This window comes from Pseudopipra pipra, chromosome 2 (assembly GCF_036250125.1).
Source record: "Pseudopipra pipra isolate bDixPip1 chromosome 2, bDixPip1.hap1, whole genome shotgun sequence".
In the NCBI taxonomy this organism is placed as follows: Eukaryota; Metazoa; Chordata; class Aves; order Passeriformes; family Pipridae; genus Pseudopipra; species Pseudopipra pipra.
Window position 1 is genome coordinate 91678108 of NC_087550.1, and position 19278 is coordinate 91697385.

General features: G+C 44.4%; 1 protein-coding gene across 2 annotated transcripts in view; it reads left to right on the forward strand.

Moving 5' to 3' along the window:
- The first annotated feature begins 1785 nt into the window (after nucleotides 1-1785).
- LIMS1 (LIM zinc finger domain containing 1) overlaps nucleotides 1786-19278 on the forward strand; it is a 70771-nt gene continuing 53278 nt past the window's right edge. Inside the window, exon 1 of one of the 2 annotated variants that reach the window (XM_064646396.1) lies at nucleotides 1786-1895. In XM_064646396.1, coding sequence (XP_064502466.1) covers nucleotides 1846-1895 — 50 coding nt within the window. In that variant the 5' untranslated portion in view covers nucleotides 1786-1845. Of the gene's footprint in view, nucleotides 1896-3720; nucleotides 3817-19278 lie in introns of those variants that run through there. The other variant, XM_064646398.1, reaches the window with a different exon arrangement.

A 19278-nucleotide genomic window follows, 5' to 3' on the forward strand; every position in this document is an offset into this window, starting at 1 on the left:
CCAGGACAGTGTCCAGACAGCTATGGGATATCTTCAAGGATGGAAACTCCACAGCCTCCACAAGCAACCTGTGCTGGTGCTCAGTCACTCTCACAGTGAAAATTTTCTCCCTGATATTCAGAGAGAATCTCCTGTGTTGCAGTTTCTGCCCATTGCCTTTGGTCCTGTCAGTGGGCACCACTGAAAAGAGACTGGTTCTGTCCTCTGTGTACCCTCCCTTTTCCGGTATTTTTATTAATTTATAAGATCCCTCTAAGCCTTCTCTTCTCTAGGTAGAACAGTCCCAGCTCTTTCAGTCTCCTCATAGTAGAGGTGCTCCAGTCCCTTAGTCGTCTTAGTAGCCATTCACTGGACTCTTTCCAGTATGTCCATGTATCTCTTGCACCTGGAAGCTCAGAACTGGACCCAGCCCTCCAGGTGTGGCTTCACCAGTGCTGAGTAAAGAGGAGGGGATCACCTCCATCTCTTTTGGCATACTATCCCTTCCCTTTCCAACTGTGTAGTTTATTTCCCTCTTTGTGCAGAAATGTATTCTCTGTGATGCTAAAGTTTTGCTATGTTTGATTCCTAAAGTTGGCAAGCAAAACTGAACCCTGCCAAGAAGCAAAATAACAAATAAACAAACAACAGTCCTCAAGACAGTCTGATGTTTTTGTGTTTTTACAGTGGTAGTTCTCTCTAGAACCATGCTCGTGGCCCAGCCATCAAATATCTTTTCTGCATTCTAGTCCTCAAAATTTACATTCTTTTCCTGGTTCTAATGGATACCAAAGTAGATGTACTTCATGTACATGTATTTTGAATTATTCTTTCTGATGCGTGCTTACTCATACCTGTCCATGCTGATTTTGACTGGATTAACATATTCCCTGAGTTATCGTCTTCTTGGAGCCATATAGAGACTTCCTCAATCCTGGCAGGCAAATATTTGCATTTTTCATTCCACCACACCACTTCCTTCTTCTGATATTAAAGATGGCAATGAGTGGTGATACAGACACCTTAATAAATCCCACATTTTCTATTATGCTCCTCTCAACTGTTCATTTGTCCATACATCCCTGAAACTGGTATGGTTTGGAATGAGATAGTTTCTCTCCAAGAAAAGCAGGAGGTTTGGCCCCAGGTTTGGCAGCGCTGGTGTTGAAGGTAACTTACTTGCATTTACTTTCTAAACACGGGGTAGCTGAGCCTAAACAACGTGCTGGCCTTTCCCCACGCCATTGCTTATTGGTACTGTTACGTTTTTAAATAATATTGATTAAAAATGTACTCTTGCTCCAGCAAACTCTCACCTAACCATATCTGGTGCCCTAAGGTGAGGCGACAGCTCTTTTGCTACAAATAATTCTGTACTACGCAACCACACACAGGAAACAGTGAAAATATTTGGAATTGTTTTGACAGCAATTTTCTGTTCTGGAAAACAAATAATTAAAATAACAGCAGCAGACGCTCCCAGGAGGCACCTACTTCACGTAACTCTGCGGGGCGTTCTGGCCGCCGCCGCGCCTCCGGCTGGGCTGGCAGAGGAGGCGAGCGATCCGACGCCGCGGGGATGTTGGGAAGGCTCCGGGGGCGGCGGGACCCTAAGTTTTGTCGGGGCCGTCCCTCCCCTCCCGGTGCGGGGGCGGTGAGGGCGGTGAGGGCGGTGAGGGCGGTGAGGGCGCCGCGGGCCGAGCGGGGCCGGGGCACGGCCGGGGCGGGTCCCGGCGGCGGCGCGGTCGGAGCGCGCCCCCCGGCGGCGGGCGGGGGGTGCCGGCGGGGCGGGCGCCCAGCGCCATTACCGCCGCCCGCGCTGGCTCCTCCCGCCGCCGCCGGAGAGCGCTTGGCGGGAGCGGCGGGATGCTGGGGGTGGCGGCGGCGGCTGCGGCGGCCGGGATGAACTGTAACAGGTAGGAGAGGCGCGGGGGCCGCCCGCCCCGTCCCGTCCCGTCCCGCCTCCCGCGGCGGGCGGCTGCCGAGGGCGGCGCTTTGTCTCGGCCGGGCCGCTGTCACCGGCTGCCGCCCGGGAAAGGCGCTTCCCCGCTGCTCCGCCGGGCAGAGGGCGGCGGCGGCGCCGGGCCGGGCTGGGATCCCGCCGGGGAGGCTGGGCGTCCGCAGCCGTGCACGTGTGCCTGCTGCTCGCCCCGGGAAACTCCCCTTCCACGGGGAAACTTTCCCCTCTCCCACGGCGTTCCCAGGAGCAGCAGCGGGGGCACTGCAGGAATCCCTTCTCCCCACTATCCCCCCTTCGGCGTTACGCGCACGGACGGAGCAATGGGGTGGCTCCGGTGTCCTTGTTACAGAGAACTGGGAATAACCCCCAAAACTCGGGGATCGCACGTCCCGACCGTGCCGTGAGCGGGGTTTGATGCCCAGTGCGCTAAAACGCGCCCTGTGCTGGGAGGGAGGTCGTGTTAAAAGCATCGTGCTGAATAACCTCGATGTCGTGCGATTGGTACAGTTTTATGCGTATCCCGCAATTACTGGGCAGTACTATCTTAGGGACAGGTTTATAGTGATGGATTACGGAAGGCAAAGGCTGCTCTACTCATCGCTCAGCTTTTCAAAGACTCGCCTGGTGCAGTTGTTTCTTGGGAAGAAATGACCGTAATTAAAGTGCTTAATTAAGTGACCCTAATTAAAGGGAAGTGTTGTGCTAATATGTCAAAACCTGGAGCTGAAGAAAGGAAAAGGAGTGATTTTATAGCTGCCTAGTGATTTTATAGCTGCAGGTTCAGGATGGCTGCTGGCACACAGACTTTAGCCTGGTAAAGACTGCCTTATCTTTTCCTTGTCCGACTTCTACTGCAAACTCCTCCAGCTCTGCACCACACCTTTGCAGAAAAGCTGTGGCAGCTACCAAGTCAGGCAGAGTTGGGGCTACCGTGATGGCATGTGGTATCCTGGTGAGCCAGCTCTGCTCTCAGGGTCAGTACCCTGATGCCCTGGGCACGATCTCTCCAGCCTTGACCAGCCTTCTCTCTAGCTGCCATGCAGCCCCATGCTTAGAAAAACGCGATAATGTGATTCAGATGTCTGTATGTATTGAGGTAACTATTTTTTCTTCAGTCGTTCCAGAAGTCACTTGATTTTGTAGTGGGTGGTAGATGCTTCCAGGCCAGGCTTCTTTCTGCATTCCTGAAAATGGCTGAGTGTTTGTGCTGCCAGTGTCAGACTTGCAACTGCGAGTAGCTGTGTATCACTCAGCCCCACACAGGTGTTTCGGCTCTGGTGCAGAGCCCGCCTCTTTGGCCAGGTAAACAGAGCAATTACGTATTTGGCATCTGTTCTGCTGAAGTTGTCAGGGAGCAGGCCAGCTGCCCTGCTGGTACACGCTTCCCAGGATATGAACTAGGCTACACCCCTGGCACAGCAAAGCAATTTTGGGACAAAGTCAGACTAGAGCCCACACTTGCAGAAACTTGCAGAGATGAAGTAGCAGAGCACTCTGATGGGAGCTTACCTAGAGCGGATGTGCAGGTGGCTGGTCAAAATAAAACAAAGGGGCAAGGCTCTTGAAACATATACTTTGATTTAGTAAAATGCAAGGAGAGATAATTAAAAATTGGTGTGATTTCTTGTTTTGACTCTTTGAGTAAGAAACACTAAAAATGCATGTTTCATTCAAACCCACATTTAACAAAATAAAAGGTGACCACAAAGGCTTCTGCAGGCTGAGATTCCTGAGAGATTTTAGATCTTGACTTTTTGCTTTAATTTAGGGAGTTTAAATAATCAGAGTTTTTGGGAAGAAAACAAAAAAGGAAAGAATTACTTGAGGTCTCTCTCCAGATTTGAGACACAGAAGAGCAGCAGACATCTGGTCAGCAGGTATGCACAAGGAAATACTCCTCTTTTTAACTTTTTTTTTTTCCTCTCCATTTTGTGAACTCGAGTCATGTTTGTGGCTTTTGTTTTGCAACTACAGGAACTTGCAGGCTGGTGCTGTCAGCTCTACACCCATCACTGAGGCACAGCCCTCTCTCAGCATCATACTGAGAGACCAGACTGCCCTGGAGGAGAGGGATTTGGGCAGGGAGGGATGTGCAGTGTCCCCTGTTGCTGGGTAGTGGTGGGCCATTCAGGATTGCTGGGCATGCTGCCTGGGGCTGATAGCTTGTCACTAGACTCGCTTGCTTTATAAGTGTCCTCTAAATTTTGTGGGCAGCTTTTCCAGCTGGTTGTGCTGAACTCATCTTGTTGTGTTATTATTGGAATAAGTTTCTTGTGCGGTTCAGAGAAAAACATTACCTTGCAGTTCAGAACCATTATTGTCTTAAGCTCTTGTACTTTCCTAGCACAAACTAAGTTTTTCTTTGTAGCTAGAAATACGGGCCAGCATGCAGCAAAATAAAAAGCAAGCTCCTCTTTAGTCAAAGCATAACTACATTTGAAAAGTTGCCATAGACTCATTGGATTTACAGCTCTTACTCTGCTGTAGACTGTGAAGCTCAAAAACATGGTTACTTCATGGTCTTACTGGCTTTGATAGGGACTCTGTAAATAAGCTAAATGTGATGCTGTAGTTTAGTCTCAGTTGTAATGCACAGTTATTTTTCTTAGAACTGGCTCCATACAGTTACTGCAGTGGAACCATTAATGACCTGCAATATATGGAGGGTATTTGCACGGTTAACAAATTCTTTTTCAAGTTGCAATAAAATATTTATTATTGGAGCACTTAAGGCAGGCTTTTCAGCTCCTGGAATTGTGGCTTCATACTAAGTGTGTTAGATTACACATCCTGATTTGTCTGTGTTTTGTTCTCCTCCAAAGCCCAGTTCAAAAGTTTTTCACTCTTTAACATAATGCAGTCTCTTATTACTTTTCTATATAGGGAGGCTTTAATTGCTGGCTGTGGTAAAAGCAGCACGATAGTCAGTGGGGGAATTATTCATATCAGGTCTTTCCATGATGGCAAGTGCTGAGGACAAGAAAAATGAAACTGACAGTCACGTTTTTATAGCCAAAGCCTTCCCTTGTATTAGCTGTCCATAGTGTGAACCAAGCAGCCATGTACGTGATCTGCTGTCCTCGTCGTATTAGTGATGTGTTACAGTGCATGTCACCCTTACAGCTTGTGCAAAAGTGCTAGTGTTGAGACAGAAAGGGGGAAAGGATGGAAAGGTACTAATTCAGTCTAACAATTAGGGAAAACATAGCAGGAGACTGTGCCCTGGGGTTAATACTTTTCTTCAAATTGGGACACTCCTTTGCAATTACTTCAGCATTTCCCTTCTTGCATGCGTAAGTCTTTATGAAAATGCTTACTTCTGGTTTTTTAAGCAGATAGAAGGGAAAAAAAAAAGTCAAGATACTGTCATTTTCTCAACTGTTTTTGTGTATCCTAATAACCCTTTATACCAGATATTTGTCTCCATACCTGGAGACTGTCAGTGAGGTCCCAGGGGGCAGAAGCTGATGGTGTGGCCAGTGACAAACTATTTATGAGCCAAGTGGACCTCCTGTCTGCAGCCTAAAACCACATTCCAGGGCCAAAATGGCATAGTCTGGAGCACCCTAGGCTGTAAGAAAAATAGCATTACAGCATGGCTGGCACCCAGGAGGAGGTCTTATGCTCTGTATTTTTCATATTAATTGCTTTTCTTTGTGTTTTGAATAAGAAGTCCTTGCAACTCTGATGATCCTTCTTTTTGTCACTTTTTTAGTCACTAAAAAAAACTCACCAGTCACTTATACAGAATTCAATAAGAAAGTGGGACCTTAGTAACTTGGTGCACTTAGGGTTATTTCAAACACTGCTTGCATTAAACAGTTTGAAGAACTGAGAACACACTGGTGGATGGGCTGTTGATTGAGTAAAACCTAAACTGGTGTGAACAGTAGAGTTGAAACCCTTTATTGCTCACGTCATGGGTGGGGAGTTGATTTGGATCATTTGAGAAGCTAAGGCATTATAATGAATTGATGAACGTTTCCTGGGTGGCCAGAGCAGCATGGGGTAGGTGCTCTGCTCAGAATTAAAAGGGTTTTCTGTTTTAATATATTGTTTTATTGTAGTTGGGGGCACTGAGAAAGACCACAGCAAAGCAATGCAGTAATGCCAGCAAATATTTGGGAGGCAATGACATGGCAAAGTGGCTCCAGTCCAGACCCCATGCTGACGTGCAGCAGCTGTGGGATTGATGTGGGGAAAGGAAACTGCACAAAGAATTAGTTTCAAATGCACCCTGGGAGGGGAAAAGAGGACCTCAGTGCTTTGCAAGGACTCTTTGTGGGGGCTTGACCATCCTCACTGGGGCTGGGTGCTGCCTGGCAGGGGCAAGGGGCCGCCTGTCAGCCTCCTGCCATGTGGAACCACAGCATCCCTGAGTCCTCCCTCAGTGTCTGCTGGCATGCTCCACCTCTGATTTCAGAATGAAAAATACAGCTTGGCAGGTGGGGAGGCAGGGGCTGCCCACCAGCACTGCCAGGGGAAGGTGGTCTCTGTGGATTCGGGGCTGAATTGGCACAGCAGCTTCTGCTTGCAAACCTCTCTATTTTTTGAAGCAATGCTTGCAAATAGGTGCGTGTTTCTGTAGCTTTGCAGATGAGCACCATGCACTTCTGAACTGTGTTGGTAGCAGGACAGGCTTGTGTTTCATGGCAGAGACTGACATTTGTGCTGTATTAAGTAACTTATTTTTGCCAGGCTTTGGTGGTAAGTGGGCTGAGATTCACTTTGCAGCAACCATCTCCCGGACCCAGCTCTATGGGCCAATGTTACAAATCAGGACAGAGCATCTGTGGGCCATGCCAGGGCAGCTGCTCTTCCCACAGGCAGCAGTTACAGAGCCATTTTAGTTAAGAATGTGGTTGTGTTACAGCCAACCGGGTTGACCCACACACTCCTGTCCCCCAGCATCTCTCATGCCAGCACCAGGGACCTGACCCAGCTGAAAATGCATGGCGAGGGAGATTGTTAGATACATAGATTTAAAACTAGGTTTGTCTCAGTCTGGATTGATTCCTTGGTCTTATGGGTGTCAGTGATGTTGAAGGGAAAGCACATGGGAAAGAAATACCCATTTCAGCAGAATTGTGGATTTGTGCCTGGGTCATGTAGCTATGGCCCGGAGAGCAGTGTGAAAAGTGAGATCCTGTGAGGAGATGCTGGGGATCTAAAGAAGGAAGGAGCAATGTTTGGTGGTGGTCTGGGTTGGATCTGTGGACTGCTTGTTGCTGCCCTGGGTGTGGTGTCAGAATTGGACACATCCATGCTCTGTTGCATTGGAAGAGGGATCACCTGCCTGCAGGTTGTTGCAGAAGGATTGCCTGGACAGTTCTGCTTTCTGCTGTTGAAAATACACTTGAGAATGTTCTCTCTGCAGCTTGTTGTCTCCTCCTAGAGCCCTGCTTGAAGGCAAACCACACCAGCAGTGGTTATGTCATGGTTGTCACAGAATTGGTTTGCAGAAATTCACTTTCAGAGGATTCAGAGGAAGGAAAGCCCATGTCCTGTCCCCCGACACATATAGGTTATGGTTAGAAAGGCCATGGAGAATAACAACACATCAATGCCTGTTTAAATCTACCTGACATTGATTGGCATGACACAACTTCATGATCTGAAGGTGATGATGGGCTTTCTTCACCCATTGCTTTCAGATCCCAGAGGAACTGGGTACTGCTTGTAAAAAAAAAAAAAAATGGAGCAAGAGGTACTGTGAGGTTTTGCAGGCTGAGTGCCACCATACAGAGACAGAGCTGTGGGACAGCCACTGCACAGTTGGCTGCTGGCTCGTTCTTCTCAACCCCTGTGCCATGCAGACAAGGCAAGCTGTGAGAGAGGGGGCTTGGTGGGAGGTGTCGGTGAGCTTCACTGGAGCTGAAAGGAGAAGGGCAGGCACGTCTCTAGTGAGGTGTTTCTGTAGAACTTTAAACATCCCAGAAAGCAATATTTTTTTTTCTTCCTTCTGTGAGTATACACAGTTGCAAGAGAGGGGCAGTATTCTAATTATATGAAAAATGATTTGAAGTGGAGCATTTTAAAGCTGCTGCTGTTAAGAAAAAGCTGACTTTTGGAATCTTTGTTCCTTCATTCACATTTTTTTCCTTTTTGTTAGCCAGCCTCAGGAAATGAGAACATTCTTTTGGCTTTCCGTGCCTGAGTCACATCTTATATATATATGTATATAAATAAGTAAAAACATCTGGAGATGTTTGTTTCAGAGAGGTACTTGTTTTCTATTAGGGTATCTGAGCTTTAAATGTTTATACACAGTTGGATGTTTCCAGAGTTTCCCATACTTCTCTGGTTACAAGCACATGTATATTGCTGTCAGAAAAGCCAAGGGAAATGTACTGATAACCTAGGGAATATACAAACAAGTAAAAGTAAAGCCTTTCAAGAAAGTGAGAATTTGGTATTTAAAAAAAAAAAATAAACTGTCGAAGCAGTTGTTTAGTGTGAGTTGCATCCAAATATGTAGTTCTTTAATGTTTGCTAAGTATGTATTTAAAAATAAAAAAGCTGTGAGGAGGAAAATCAGAAAATACCAGTAGCTCTTCCCTTGTTCTCTTTTTTCAGAAAAGGAAAGGAAGTATTTAAAAGCTCATTACACCCATGTCTGCCCTTCAGTGGGCTGACACTCACTGGGCTCCAGCAGTGCTCTGAGTGCACTGTGGGGTCTCCCTGCCTCCCTCTGTCCTCCCACCAGGGTCACATGGGGATCGTGAGACCGCTCTAAAAGGAAAAACAAAAATCCATTTAGTTTAACTGAAGGCCAAATATTTAACGTGGGCGGGGAAGGTGATGGGATTTAGGAGAACAAGTAGAGTTTCCACCCTTGGTTGTTTAACGTAGCTGCACTGAAAATGATGGGAGATGCACTGATGGTGTGCTGTGCACGGAGGGATGCAGGGATGGCAGTGGGGCATGAGGGGAGGATTGCCCTAGGGGGCTAGATCTGCCATGACCACACAGCCTCCAGGTGTTCAAGGTGGCTTCTCCTCCGACAGCTTCCACTGAAATGCCCTTGAGTTTATGGCTTGAATAAGAAACCTCTCACTGATCAAATATTTTGATTGCATCCTGGCCTTCCTGTTAGTTTCTTTGATCTTTTCTCCTCAGTGGATTATAGCAGACTTTCAAAAGTCTTGTTTGTTGAAATAGTTGTATAAATATGGTCCTTAGGGTAGGTGTTAATTTAGACAAGTACTTATTTCCCAGGAAAAAATCTGCCTCCTTTTTCCCCTTCAGTGGGCTCATTTGCCATTGTGCATCAAAGAAGTGTGAGTTCTATAATTATATCATAGAACAGCAGCTTATTTTTAATTGTTTGAAATAATCTAGAAGCCTGTAGGGCTTATTCTTTTGGCTGATTTCCTGCTCACTGAAACAATATACAACTGTTTCAAGTTCACATTTAAAAAAAAAAAAAAAGAAATCCACATAGCCAGAACAGTCTCTGGAGGAAACTGATGGGCTTGCAGCCCCAGGATGAATCCCTCTCCATTGAATTCGCTCACAGTTACAATTTCTCTCTTTTCAAAGAGAAAAGGCTCCCCTTTCTCTGCTCAAGTGACGTCCCCTCTGAAATGGCATTGCACAACCCCACTTCATGCCATGCTGGAAGCCTGATGTCTTCAGGTGGTGGCACAGAGCCGTCTGGTCACCAGGCTGGGTTTAGCGTTGGGCAGTGGAGGGATGAGTTGTGCCACAGCTTTGCAGTCAGATGAGGCAAGGGAGGAGGAATAGCTGGTGGCTATGTATGGTGTAAGCTCAAAGATCTAAGTTTCCAAACTTTTTCCTGAGACTGAAAGCTGCATTTTCCTTACTGTCACATGCAAGATAGGAATTATTAAACTGACCTCTCCAGCGGAACGTGGAAAGGGTTTTCCGTGGTGGTGGGGGGTGTTCAATGTGTCCAGCTCTTCTCAAGGGAAGGCATGATGCTGCTTTGTGTCAGCCCACATTTAAGGCAAATCTCATCCTGCAGCTGCTGCTCTTCAGACCCATCTGACTGAGTTGATGTCCCTGCCCAAGGCAGAGGGGTTGGTCTAGATGACCTTTAAAGGTCCCTTCCAACCTAAACTATTCTATGATCCCTTCCATAGCCTGCATTAAATCTACTGCTGGACCAGGGCTTCATTTTGAAAAGTACAGAGAAATTGAAGCGCTGTTTTCAGTGTCAGGTATCAACAATGCTGTTTCATTTTGATGTGAGCAAAGCTCTTTGTGCTTGTGATTGCTTAGCTGATGCACTTCAAGGGCGAAATAATTTGGACTTCTTGTGTCAAATTGCATCTGAGTCACAAATGTGAAAATCAATATTTTTATCATTACCATGCAGAGATGGGCAAACAGTACAGTTAAGAGGATCCTTGACATCACCCTTGGGAAAATTACTAGACCATGATAAAATGGCAAAGAATCCAGGAACAGTAATGTTGCATTACTACTTGGGTTTCATGAGAAAGCTTTCTGCTCACCTTGGGCTATTTATTCATTTGTGAATAGCTTTGTGAACTTGTACTGAAAAAAGAGATTCAAGAAGTTTAATGCTGTTACATGATACTGATGTCTTTTCGGAGCAGTTTAAGCATGGACAGATTCCCAAGGTAGGCAGAATTATGGAATGAATGTTTTGTGTCATCTGAGGTAAAAGTGGTCTGAGCATTTTTACCTGGTGGGTTTTGATAATGTTTTAACTGTGTAGTGGCTTGATTTCCGTAACGGATTTTGTGTTAAGCCCAAAAACACAGTTAAAATGTGCCGCGGCGTTACTTCCGTGCGCGTACAAAAGTCCACAGAAAGGAAGGGCAGGGGCAGATGCTCATTTATAAGTCGCTGTGTGCCCAGCAGAGCAGCCATAGCCATTGGAACCATCACTAGGATGGTTGAGGTGGTGACAGCATGGTGTAGGAGGTCTGCTTGGAGAAGAAGGGCTTTGTCCTCCCAGAGGAGGAACTACACCACTGAAAGCTCTCTTCTGGTGTCCAGCCTGTGTGGGTATGAAGGATGTTGATGGTACAAATGTCAAGCAGAGGATTTTTCTCTTTTGTGTTGAGTAATGCTCCTTGCTTGGTTTGCATTGCCAGATATTTGCCAGTTCTCCCTGCCACAGTGGGAGAAGAATATAGTGAAAAACTGCTGAGTCCAGATTTTCTAACATATCATTAATCCCTTTTCATGAAAGCATATGGAAAATAAGAAGGGCCTGAGTTCCAGATCAAAAGGTTTTCCATCAAACTTGGGAAAAATAAGTTATCCACTCCAAGTTAATGGTTTAAACAGTAATGTTCTTGGAGCTGGTCTTGGGGATGCAAGGAAGGGAGGGTCTACCTGAATTAATTGTAAGGAAATTGATAGTTTGTCACAGTAAAAATACATTTTTTTTTATACCACAGAGATATTGTAAAGTTCATGTTGATTTAAAGTTTAATCAGCCAAAAGTGTGTGTGCCATTAGTATCCAATATTTCAGGTTTTAGTGCTGAATTCATGCTTGAGTGGAAATGTTGCAAGGGTATTAACAGAATTACTGAAAACTTTTTCTTATGTTCTTCTCCTTATGATAATAACAGAAATCTGGGGAACGAGGAGCTCATATTTGTTTCACGTATTCTTATCTTAAAGCGAGCATTAAAAATGTATTGAAAGGATATACTTGATTTTCAGAAATTAATACACAATGGAATGTATCTAAGTAAAAATAATTAGATTAATTTATTTAGTCTGAAGATAATATAGTCCTGCTCATGCAGAGCACTTAAGTTAAATTCCTAAGTTCACTTGGGTCAAGTTATGGGTTTAAATTGTAATTTCCTTGAAGCCAAGAACTCAATTGTGTGGAGTTGGCACAACATGTCCCCAGTTAAGAGGATCTGGGTTCATCCTCACTGTCTGTGGCTCACACGAGGATTAAATGCATCTGTGTTCTGTATTCTCTTTATAAGCTTTCTTGGAAGATACCTCTGACTCAGGACATGAAGTATTTAAATCAACCAAATAGGTAAGAAGAGTGGCAGGAGAAAATGTAGGTTGTTTTGTTTGTTGGGTTTTTTTAAGTGATTCTGCCATAAATTATTCCATAACTGTTCATTGTGTACAAGCAGGTGTTGCAGTAGGATGTTGTCTCCAAATTATTTTTAGCAGTTTCCTGGTCAGGTATATTAACAAACACAGGATGCCCCTTCTGAAGTTTTTCTTCCAAAACAAGAAATATGCATCAACAAGAATTGCTAACATATTAAAATATCAGTCAGTGGCTGATGGTGTGACATTAAAAGCGTTTTGGCAAGGAGTGCTTTGGTTCTGCCTGTTGCTGTGGTCTGCCTGACCACGGGTGGTTATGGCTGGCATTTTTCTCCCTGGGTAGGGGGATGTTGTGGCTGCCCCTTGGTAGGGTGCTGTGCCCATACGTGAGGAGAAGCTGGTGGTGTGGCATGGCAAAGCACAGCTGGGGGAGGAGTCCCAGATGGCTGTTCTGTGGGTGATGAAGGTTACAGACCTTCCCACGAGGTCTATCCTCATGGACTTCATGCACTGAAATGTGAAATTGCCTCTTTGTAAGTAACAAAGGAGTTGAGGGAAACAGTGGCAGCATCTGGGGGCATCCAAACACAAGGCAGTAGTTGGCAGCCTGCGTAGTAGCATAGGTGTGGGAGCCCTCCTGGCCACCTTGCTGGGCAGTGATTCTGCCTTTCCTGTCTTTTCTCAATACCAAAAGAATTTTTTTCTTATGTACTTTGTCATTTTTTATTACCTTATCACAGCATACTAGGATGTTTAATTTTCTAATAGCTCGGGTGTATCCTGTTTCTTTGCTTCTGTAAATACGCATTTTCTGCACTAAGCAATGTGTGCTTTTACAGGGGATGGATGTCTTCAGTGCTTCATCAACCTGCACTGCAGCAGTGGCTTTTGCTTCCTCTTCATCATGGAGACACGATGCTGTGTCTCATAACTGATTGCACTCATAACTTATGTTTAGGGAGGGAGAGGACAGGGAACTGCACCTGAAGTCAGGAATTGTTTGCTTACTCATTAGTTAAGAAGAGCCAAACTGAGGTCAGTTATAGCTGACTGGCCAGCGTGCTACTGCTTGCTTCTCTTGAGCTCTCTGTCGCCATCTGCATCACCCCTTACACAGAATCAAGTTCCTTTCAAATCTACAGGGGTCTGTCATCAACTTCAATAAAAATAGATTAGTGGAGCTTTGTGACAATTCCTCAAGACTATGCATATAAATAGAGAATTCTGCACCGGTCTGATTATCTTCTGCATGTTGTTAGGAACACAGAAATACCTCAAGCCATATATGTGATCTCTCATTGTTTAATGTTTCTGATAACGTGCAAGTTCTAGAGATTAGTGTGTTAAACTGATACAATTGAGAGAACAAGTCTTTCCTGATTCTCCTCAAAGCCAGTTGAAATTCCACTGCTCCGTTTAATGGGGCTTTAATTAATCCTAAAGGTCCCTAAGTGGGACATGAGTGGCCAGATAAGACAAAATACCTGCTAATACTTGGAAACTAGTTCTGTCAGCTTTGAAACCTTGCTTTTTTGTCTGAGGTATAGGAACAAAACTATCACTGTTTTGAGTTAGTTTTGTTCAAATGGTACAGTAAGGGCAGCCTCATAACAGGAAGATATTTTCCTAGTCTATTATTTCTCATATTTAAAGAAGAGCAGCTGCTTGTTAGACATATGAGTCTAGCATGCCTGGCCACTGTCACATCCCTGTGCCCACAGATAAATGGCTTCAGTTGAAGTTGTCACAGGTTGGATTTTACACCTAGCAAAGTATATTTTGTATAATTTATATCTTGTTTATGAGAAGTAATTAAGGCTGTTTCAGCTTTTTTTTTCTTCATACAAAAGACCTGACTTTAATTACAAAGGGATCACTTTACTATATATGTGACCATATAGTTTTACTTACAGTATTTTTCAACAGTTCTTAGCAAAACCTTTTTGTTGCTGTATTTGGGTTCACATAGTTTGACAAACCGTCATGCAAATGTAAATGTGTGAAAGAAAACAAAAGTCTGGATCTGAAGGCTATGAAAAGCAAGTCAGCACAGGTTTGCTTGCTCAGAGGGTCGGAGCCCAAATGACAGTTTGGTTTCAGTCTTATGCAGTGGAGTGTTAAGAAGTTATGTATTAACCCAGTGTTCTGCTAAGTGGTATAATTTAATTTACATTTTTAGCCCAGTAGCCACTTGACTGATGACCTGCACGTCCTTCTTTTGGCTTTGGTGCGAACAAAATGATTACAGATGGGTACGCAAGTAGGAGGTTCCTGTTCACAGGAGCTTTTGTGAGTCCTCAGTCACACCCCTTTGGGGTGTGAATTTTACATCAAGTGTGTTGTGTTCATGAAAGGGAGGCGAGGTTTGGGTGGGCAGTGGAGTTACTGCTGCAAGTCAGTAGGAGTTGGAGTGGGGTTGGAGCCTGTGGAACTGTGGACTGTGGGGCTCCTGGTGACCTGCCTGAGAGCCAGGCTCTGCCTCTGGCAGAGGTGAGGGCCAGGGGATCTCCTGGGCACGTGTGGGTCCCATCTGAGGAGTGGCTGCCTGTGCCACAGGCTGGTGATGTTCTGCAGTTGTTATGTTTTGACAAAGTGAGAACACGTTTTCAAGAAAGTGAGAACAGGGAAGGGAAGCTGTTCCTCATAGCAGTGGTTAGTGAATGATACACGTGAATAAAAGAGCAGTAGGGAAGTTGACATTTATACATCAGCTTGGTCAAGGGTATTTTAAGCACTTAGGATGCATCCCACGAACAGCAGGGCTTTGAAATGCCTGTGGCCAGGCAGTTCGGTACTGAAGAGGTTAAAGAAGAAAGGAAGGTGAAGATAACACTTACAATATCTAAGTCACTGTGGTTTCTAAGGTGGTTTCTAAGTATTTGTATTGGTTGCTCAATGTTTCTTGCTTTACTCAACATTATACTAGTACTTTTCAATGACATTAGAAACAGCATATTGGGATTTAATGGTAAAAACAGGATTTCTGTTCATTTGGTATCATTCCCCACTCCCCCATGAATTTGATTTTGATAATTTATCCATTAAGTTGCCGAAATCAGAGTCTATGTGAGTGTTGTGTTGTGTTTGCATTCCTAATTAATTTATGCTGGTGATCTATGGTGAATGCTGAGCACCCACTTGGGCTGCTCAGAGCTATCTGCTATTATGTCCTTTATAAATGCTTGTGGAAGAGCCAACTTCTGAAGGGGATAGTTCCAAGGCAATATTAGTTAGAACACGTTTGCTGCCCTGGCAGCAACAGTGTCAGCCAGATGTGGTATTAAAAAGATGCTTGGACTACTTTTGCTTTCACTCTGCAGCATTCCTGTCATAGCATCCCAAAAGGCAAGGGGGTGGGAGAGAGAATGCTTTGATTGCAAGGATTGCTAAAAGCCAATAAAATGAATAGGATGACTCTGCTGCAAGGGGATTTTTAGAAAGAGCTCCTTTCCCCTGGCTTGTTCTGTGGCCATGCAGTCTTCAGCAGGAGCAGGGCAATGAAGTGCCTTGGTCCATCTTGATATCTGCTCTTAGCTTGGCCCTGCTGTCTCAAAAGGGGCAGTGGTAGCTCCAGACTCTGCATTTGGCTGCTCTTGCTGTCCAGCCTCACAGGTGTGGTGGCAGCAGCGAGCTTTAGCTATGGGAGCAGAGGAAGAAAGGATCTTCCAAAAAAATTACTTGACCCAGCTTTGAGTCACTGTGTTGGTCAGTGTTTCACCTGCATCGCTAGTGTTCCACCTGGGTTGGGTGGAAACCCAGGAGCTCCTTGATGCTCTTCTGGAAGAATGCCAGATCTCACTCAGTCTCTTCCCAAGCACTCACAAAGAGTGAAAGATGACTGCCTAGCTTCATATATATTACAAATTATCCATTCTCTAAATCTTTTTCTGAGGAAGGGTTATAGTGGTGATTTCTTCATTGTGTCATCTAGGCGTGAATCCAGACTTAAATTTCGAGAGCATGTTGCACGTGGCCTTGACATTGTAGTCATTGCCATAAGAGTATGGGCTAGTGTTTTTAGATATGTTTAGGTATAACAGTACTGGCAGATGTCACTTATGCTATAAGGAACTCTGATTCCTATCCCAGTTTCTGAAAGAAAAAATTGTTGGTGGTGTTCAAGGTCACACGTGTAAGTTAAATTCAGCTTAGGGCTAGGCTTACACCTATGTACAATGCCACATGGGACAAACATGGTCAAACAGGCATAAATGGTGTCTGTGTTTAACTAGGCAGAGCACACAGCACAGAATTTATGCCAGCTCTTGGAATACTGAAGGTAACTTCATGTTATTAGGTTTTATAGCAGGACAGGTCACCTGCCAATATTTTATTTTTTTTCTTTTAGTATCTGATCTGGGTAGGAGAGTTTCTAGTGGATTGGTACTCAACATCATGCAGCACCTTTGAGACCACCTGAAAGGCTGCGAAATGGGCTGTGCATAAATTGTATCTCTGAACTGTGAATTCAAGGAGATGGCAGCTTGCTGAAGGTCAGAGAGCAGACCAGGAATGGTGTATAGGTTTTGTTGTTTGTGTGGGAAAAAGAAAGCTGAAAAGCAAACACACACAACCAGCAAACAAAGGAAGCCTTTGCTTTCCCAAATGTGTTGCTCTTAAGAACATCATCAATTAGGTGCTCTTGAACTGGCATTCCATCTCCGGCCTTATGGGGGGGAAAACAACCCCTGTTGTCCTTAGTGGTGTCTGGTTTACAAATCCTTTGTTTTTATAATCTCAGTTACAGGTTATTGGACTGATTATTCTGTGTTTGGGAAGGTTCTTTTAAGCAATCTAAGCATACATTAATGATTGGCCAGAGAATAAAGAACGTGCTCCCTGAGTAGAGGGTGTTGCTCTGAAACCTAAAAACATGGTGTTCTCCTCCAGCTCCTATTTGGAAGGCAGTCCCTGCAGTAATGCTCATCCCTCCCTTTGGGCAGGTATGTGCTAATTGGCATGGTTGGCCTATCTTAATTCCTTAGAATTTAATAAAAACATGCATTGCTATTGTACTTTATCCATGCACAAATAATATATTAATCAAGATCTCCGTAGCTGAAAGCAAAACAGTGGGAAATCCTGTGGCTGATCTGACCTCAAGCAAACTGGATCTTCATTTCTCTTTATTCCCTTTTGCCTCTTACTTCCAGTATATAGTTGTTGTTCCATGGTTCCTGGCGCTAGTGGTTAAAGCTGAGGGCTGATTTAATTTCTAATTTTATTTTTATATCTTTTGACATCTATAGGCTGAAAGTCATGGACATGGAAAAAGCAGGATTTAAAGGAACTTTGGGCCACTTGGAGCATGTTTTTAATGGAAATCAGATTTAATTTCAAGTTTTAGGTACAGGATACTTCAAGATAATTTCAGTGGGGATAATTAAAAAGCTACTTTTCTATAATGATCCCAGGAAAAGAAGGCACTGAGTTACAAATCCTGTTTTGGGAACTGCTGAGCATCTGAAGCTGTTCTCATTCATTTCATCAGAAGTACAGAAGCATTTCCCCAAACATTTTTTTCAAAGTGCTCCCCTTGGTCTCACTTACATTTCACATAATGTATTTCCTGTAATACTGGTGTATATCATCTCCTCTGGCTTTATTACTGTCTTGAATCCATTTACTGGAATTCTGTGCTTTCTTTTTAAGCATCTACTGCTAACCACTAATACATCTGGAATATATTGTGACTTGGTGGAATGCTGGGCTTTCCAGGATGAAACTTCATTGTTTCCCATTACAGGCTGTGGCTTGCAATTGCCTTCCCCCTCCCTCCCACCGTCCATCATCTGAAGTCCTCTCATACCGCTTCAGCTTTTTGTACCCAGGCTATTCTGCCTTTGTCCCTTCCTGCAGTGGGGTGGAAGACTCCCTACATGGGCTTCTGCAAATCCCGTCTGAACCGCTTCGTCCACAGTGACTGAAAGAAGTTTTAAGTAACTTGAAATGGCTCAAAAGAGCAGCCAGGGACCCAGCCTGAAAGATAAGATTAAAAATTAATTAGAGTACATGTCCCACATCACATCTCTTACTGAAATTTTGTTTTCACTTGGGTTTTTTGTTGGATTTCTTTTTTTGTTTCATTTTAAGCATTTAGGATGGTTAGTGTCCTTTCACATTTCTGTAACTGCCCAGTATATTTTGAAGCTCTTACACAATCAAAATTATTCAAAAGTATGTCCCTTAAATCACAGAGTTGTTAGGGTTGGAAGGGACTTCTGGAGATCATCTAGTCCAACCCCCCTACCAAGGCAGAGTCACTTAGAGCAGGTGACACAGGAATGTGTCCAGGTGGGCTTTGAATGTCTCCAGGGCAGGAGACTCCACAACCTCTTTGGGCAGGCTATTTCAGTGCTCTGCCACCCTTACTGTAAAGAAGTTCTTCCTCATGTCCAGGTGGAACTTCTGGTGTTTTAAATCCCTAGTTGTGGGAGACACCAGTGGGTTTCATAGTAAATAGTGGGTTTCTTAGGCTACAGTCTGGCCATCTGTCTCTTCCTGGGTTTTATGTTTGCAGTCATGGGTGAGCTAAAAATAACAAAAAGCAGTTTTTCTCCTGGTTGCCCCTGCTCACAGGTCACAGCATGGCAGAGCCATAACACCCTGGAAGCGATGGGGTGGTACACAGGGCGAGACAGGGAGCTGGGCACATGGGAGATGCTGCAGGGATGGGAGGAACTGGACTGCCATGGCCAAGCTCCTAGCTGCCAAGCGTGGGTTTGACTTGGGTTAGTTTTGGGTAGTTTGTGTGGTTTGGGAGGTTTTTTTGGTTTTGATTTTTTGGGGTTTTGTTTTTAAATAAAAACTTCCTCTGCATTTTTTCCACCTGAAGTTGAGGGAATCCAAATTGGTTTTCCATATGTGGTTTCCGATGAAAATGCTTTTCTTCCTCTTTTTCTTTCTGTCGAAAGAACTAGTGGAATTTTTTTTGAGTAATATTAAAAGACCTTTTTTTTTTCCCCTCAGGCTTACTCTTTACTTTGGACTGATGCCTCATTTTTTAGTAGCAGATCAGAGCTACCAAGAAAGGGGTCTGATAGACAAGCAAAGTAACTTTAAAAAATTAATTTGGTACTCTCTTCCTGCATCAAGATTGATAATTGCATGTTATTGGCCTTGGCATGATCTAAAAATGGTAGTAAAATAAAGATGATTTGGGCTGGCACTTTTTTGCCGTCTTGAATGAATTCTATTATGGACTGTGTTCAGAATAACTTGGCATCCTTGCAGCTCTGTATTGCTTAGAGAGCAGGAAAGTAAATTTACAAGTAACTTCTTTCTGCCATTGGAATATCTAGTTCACAGAATTTG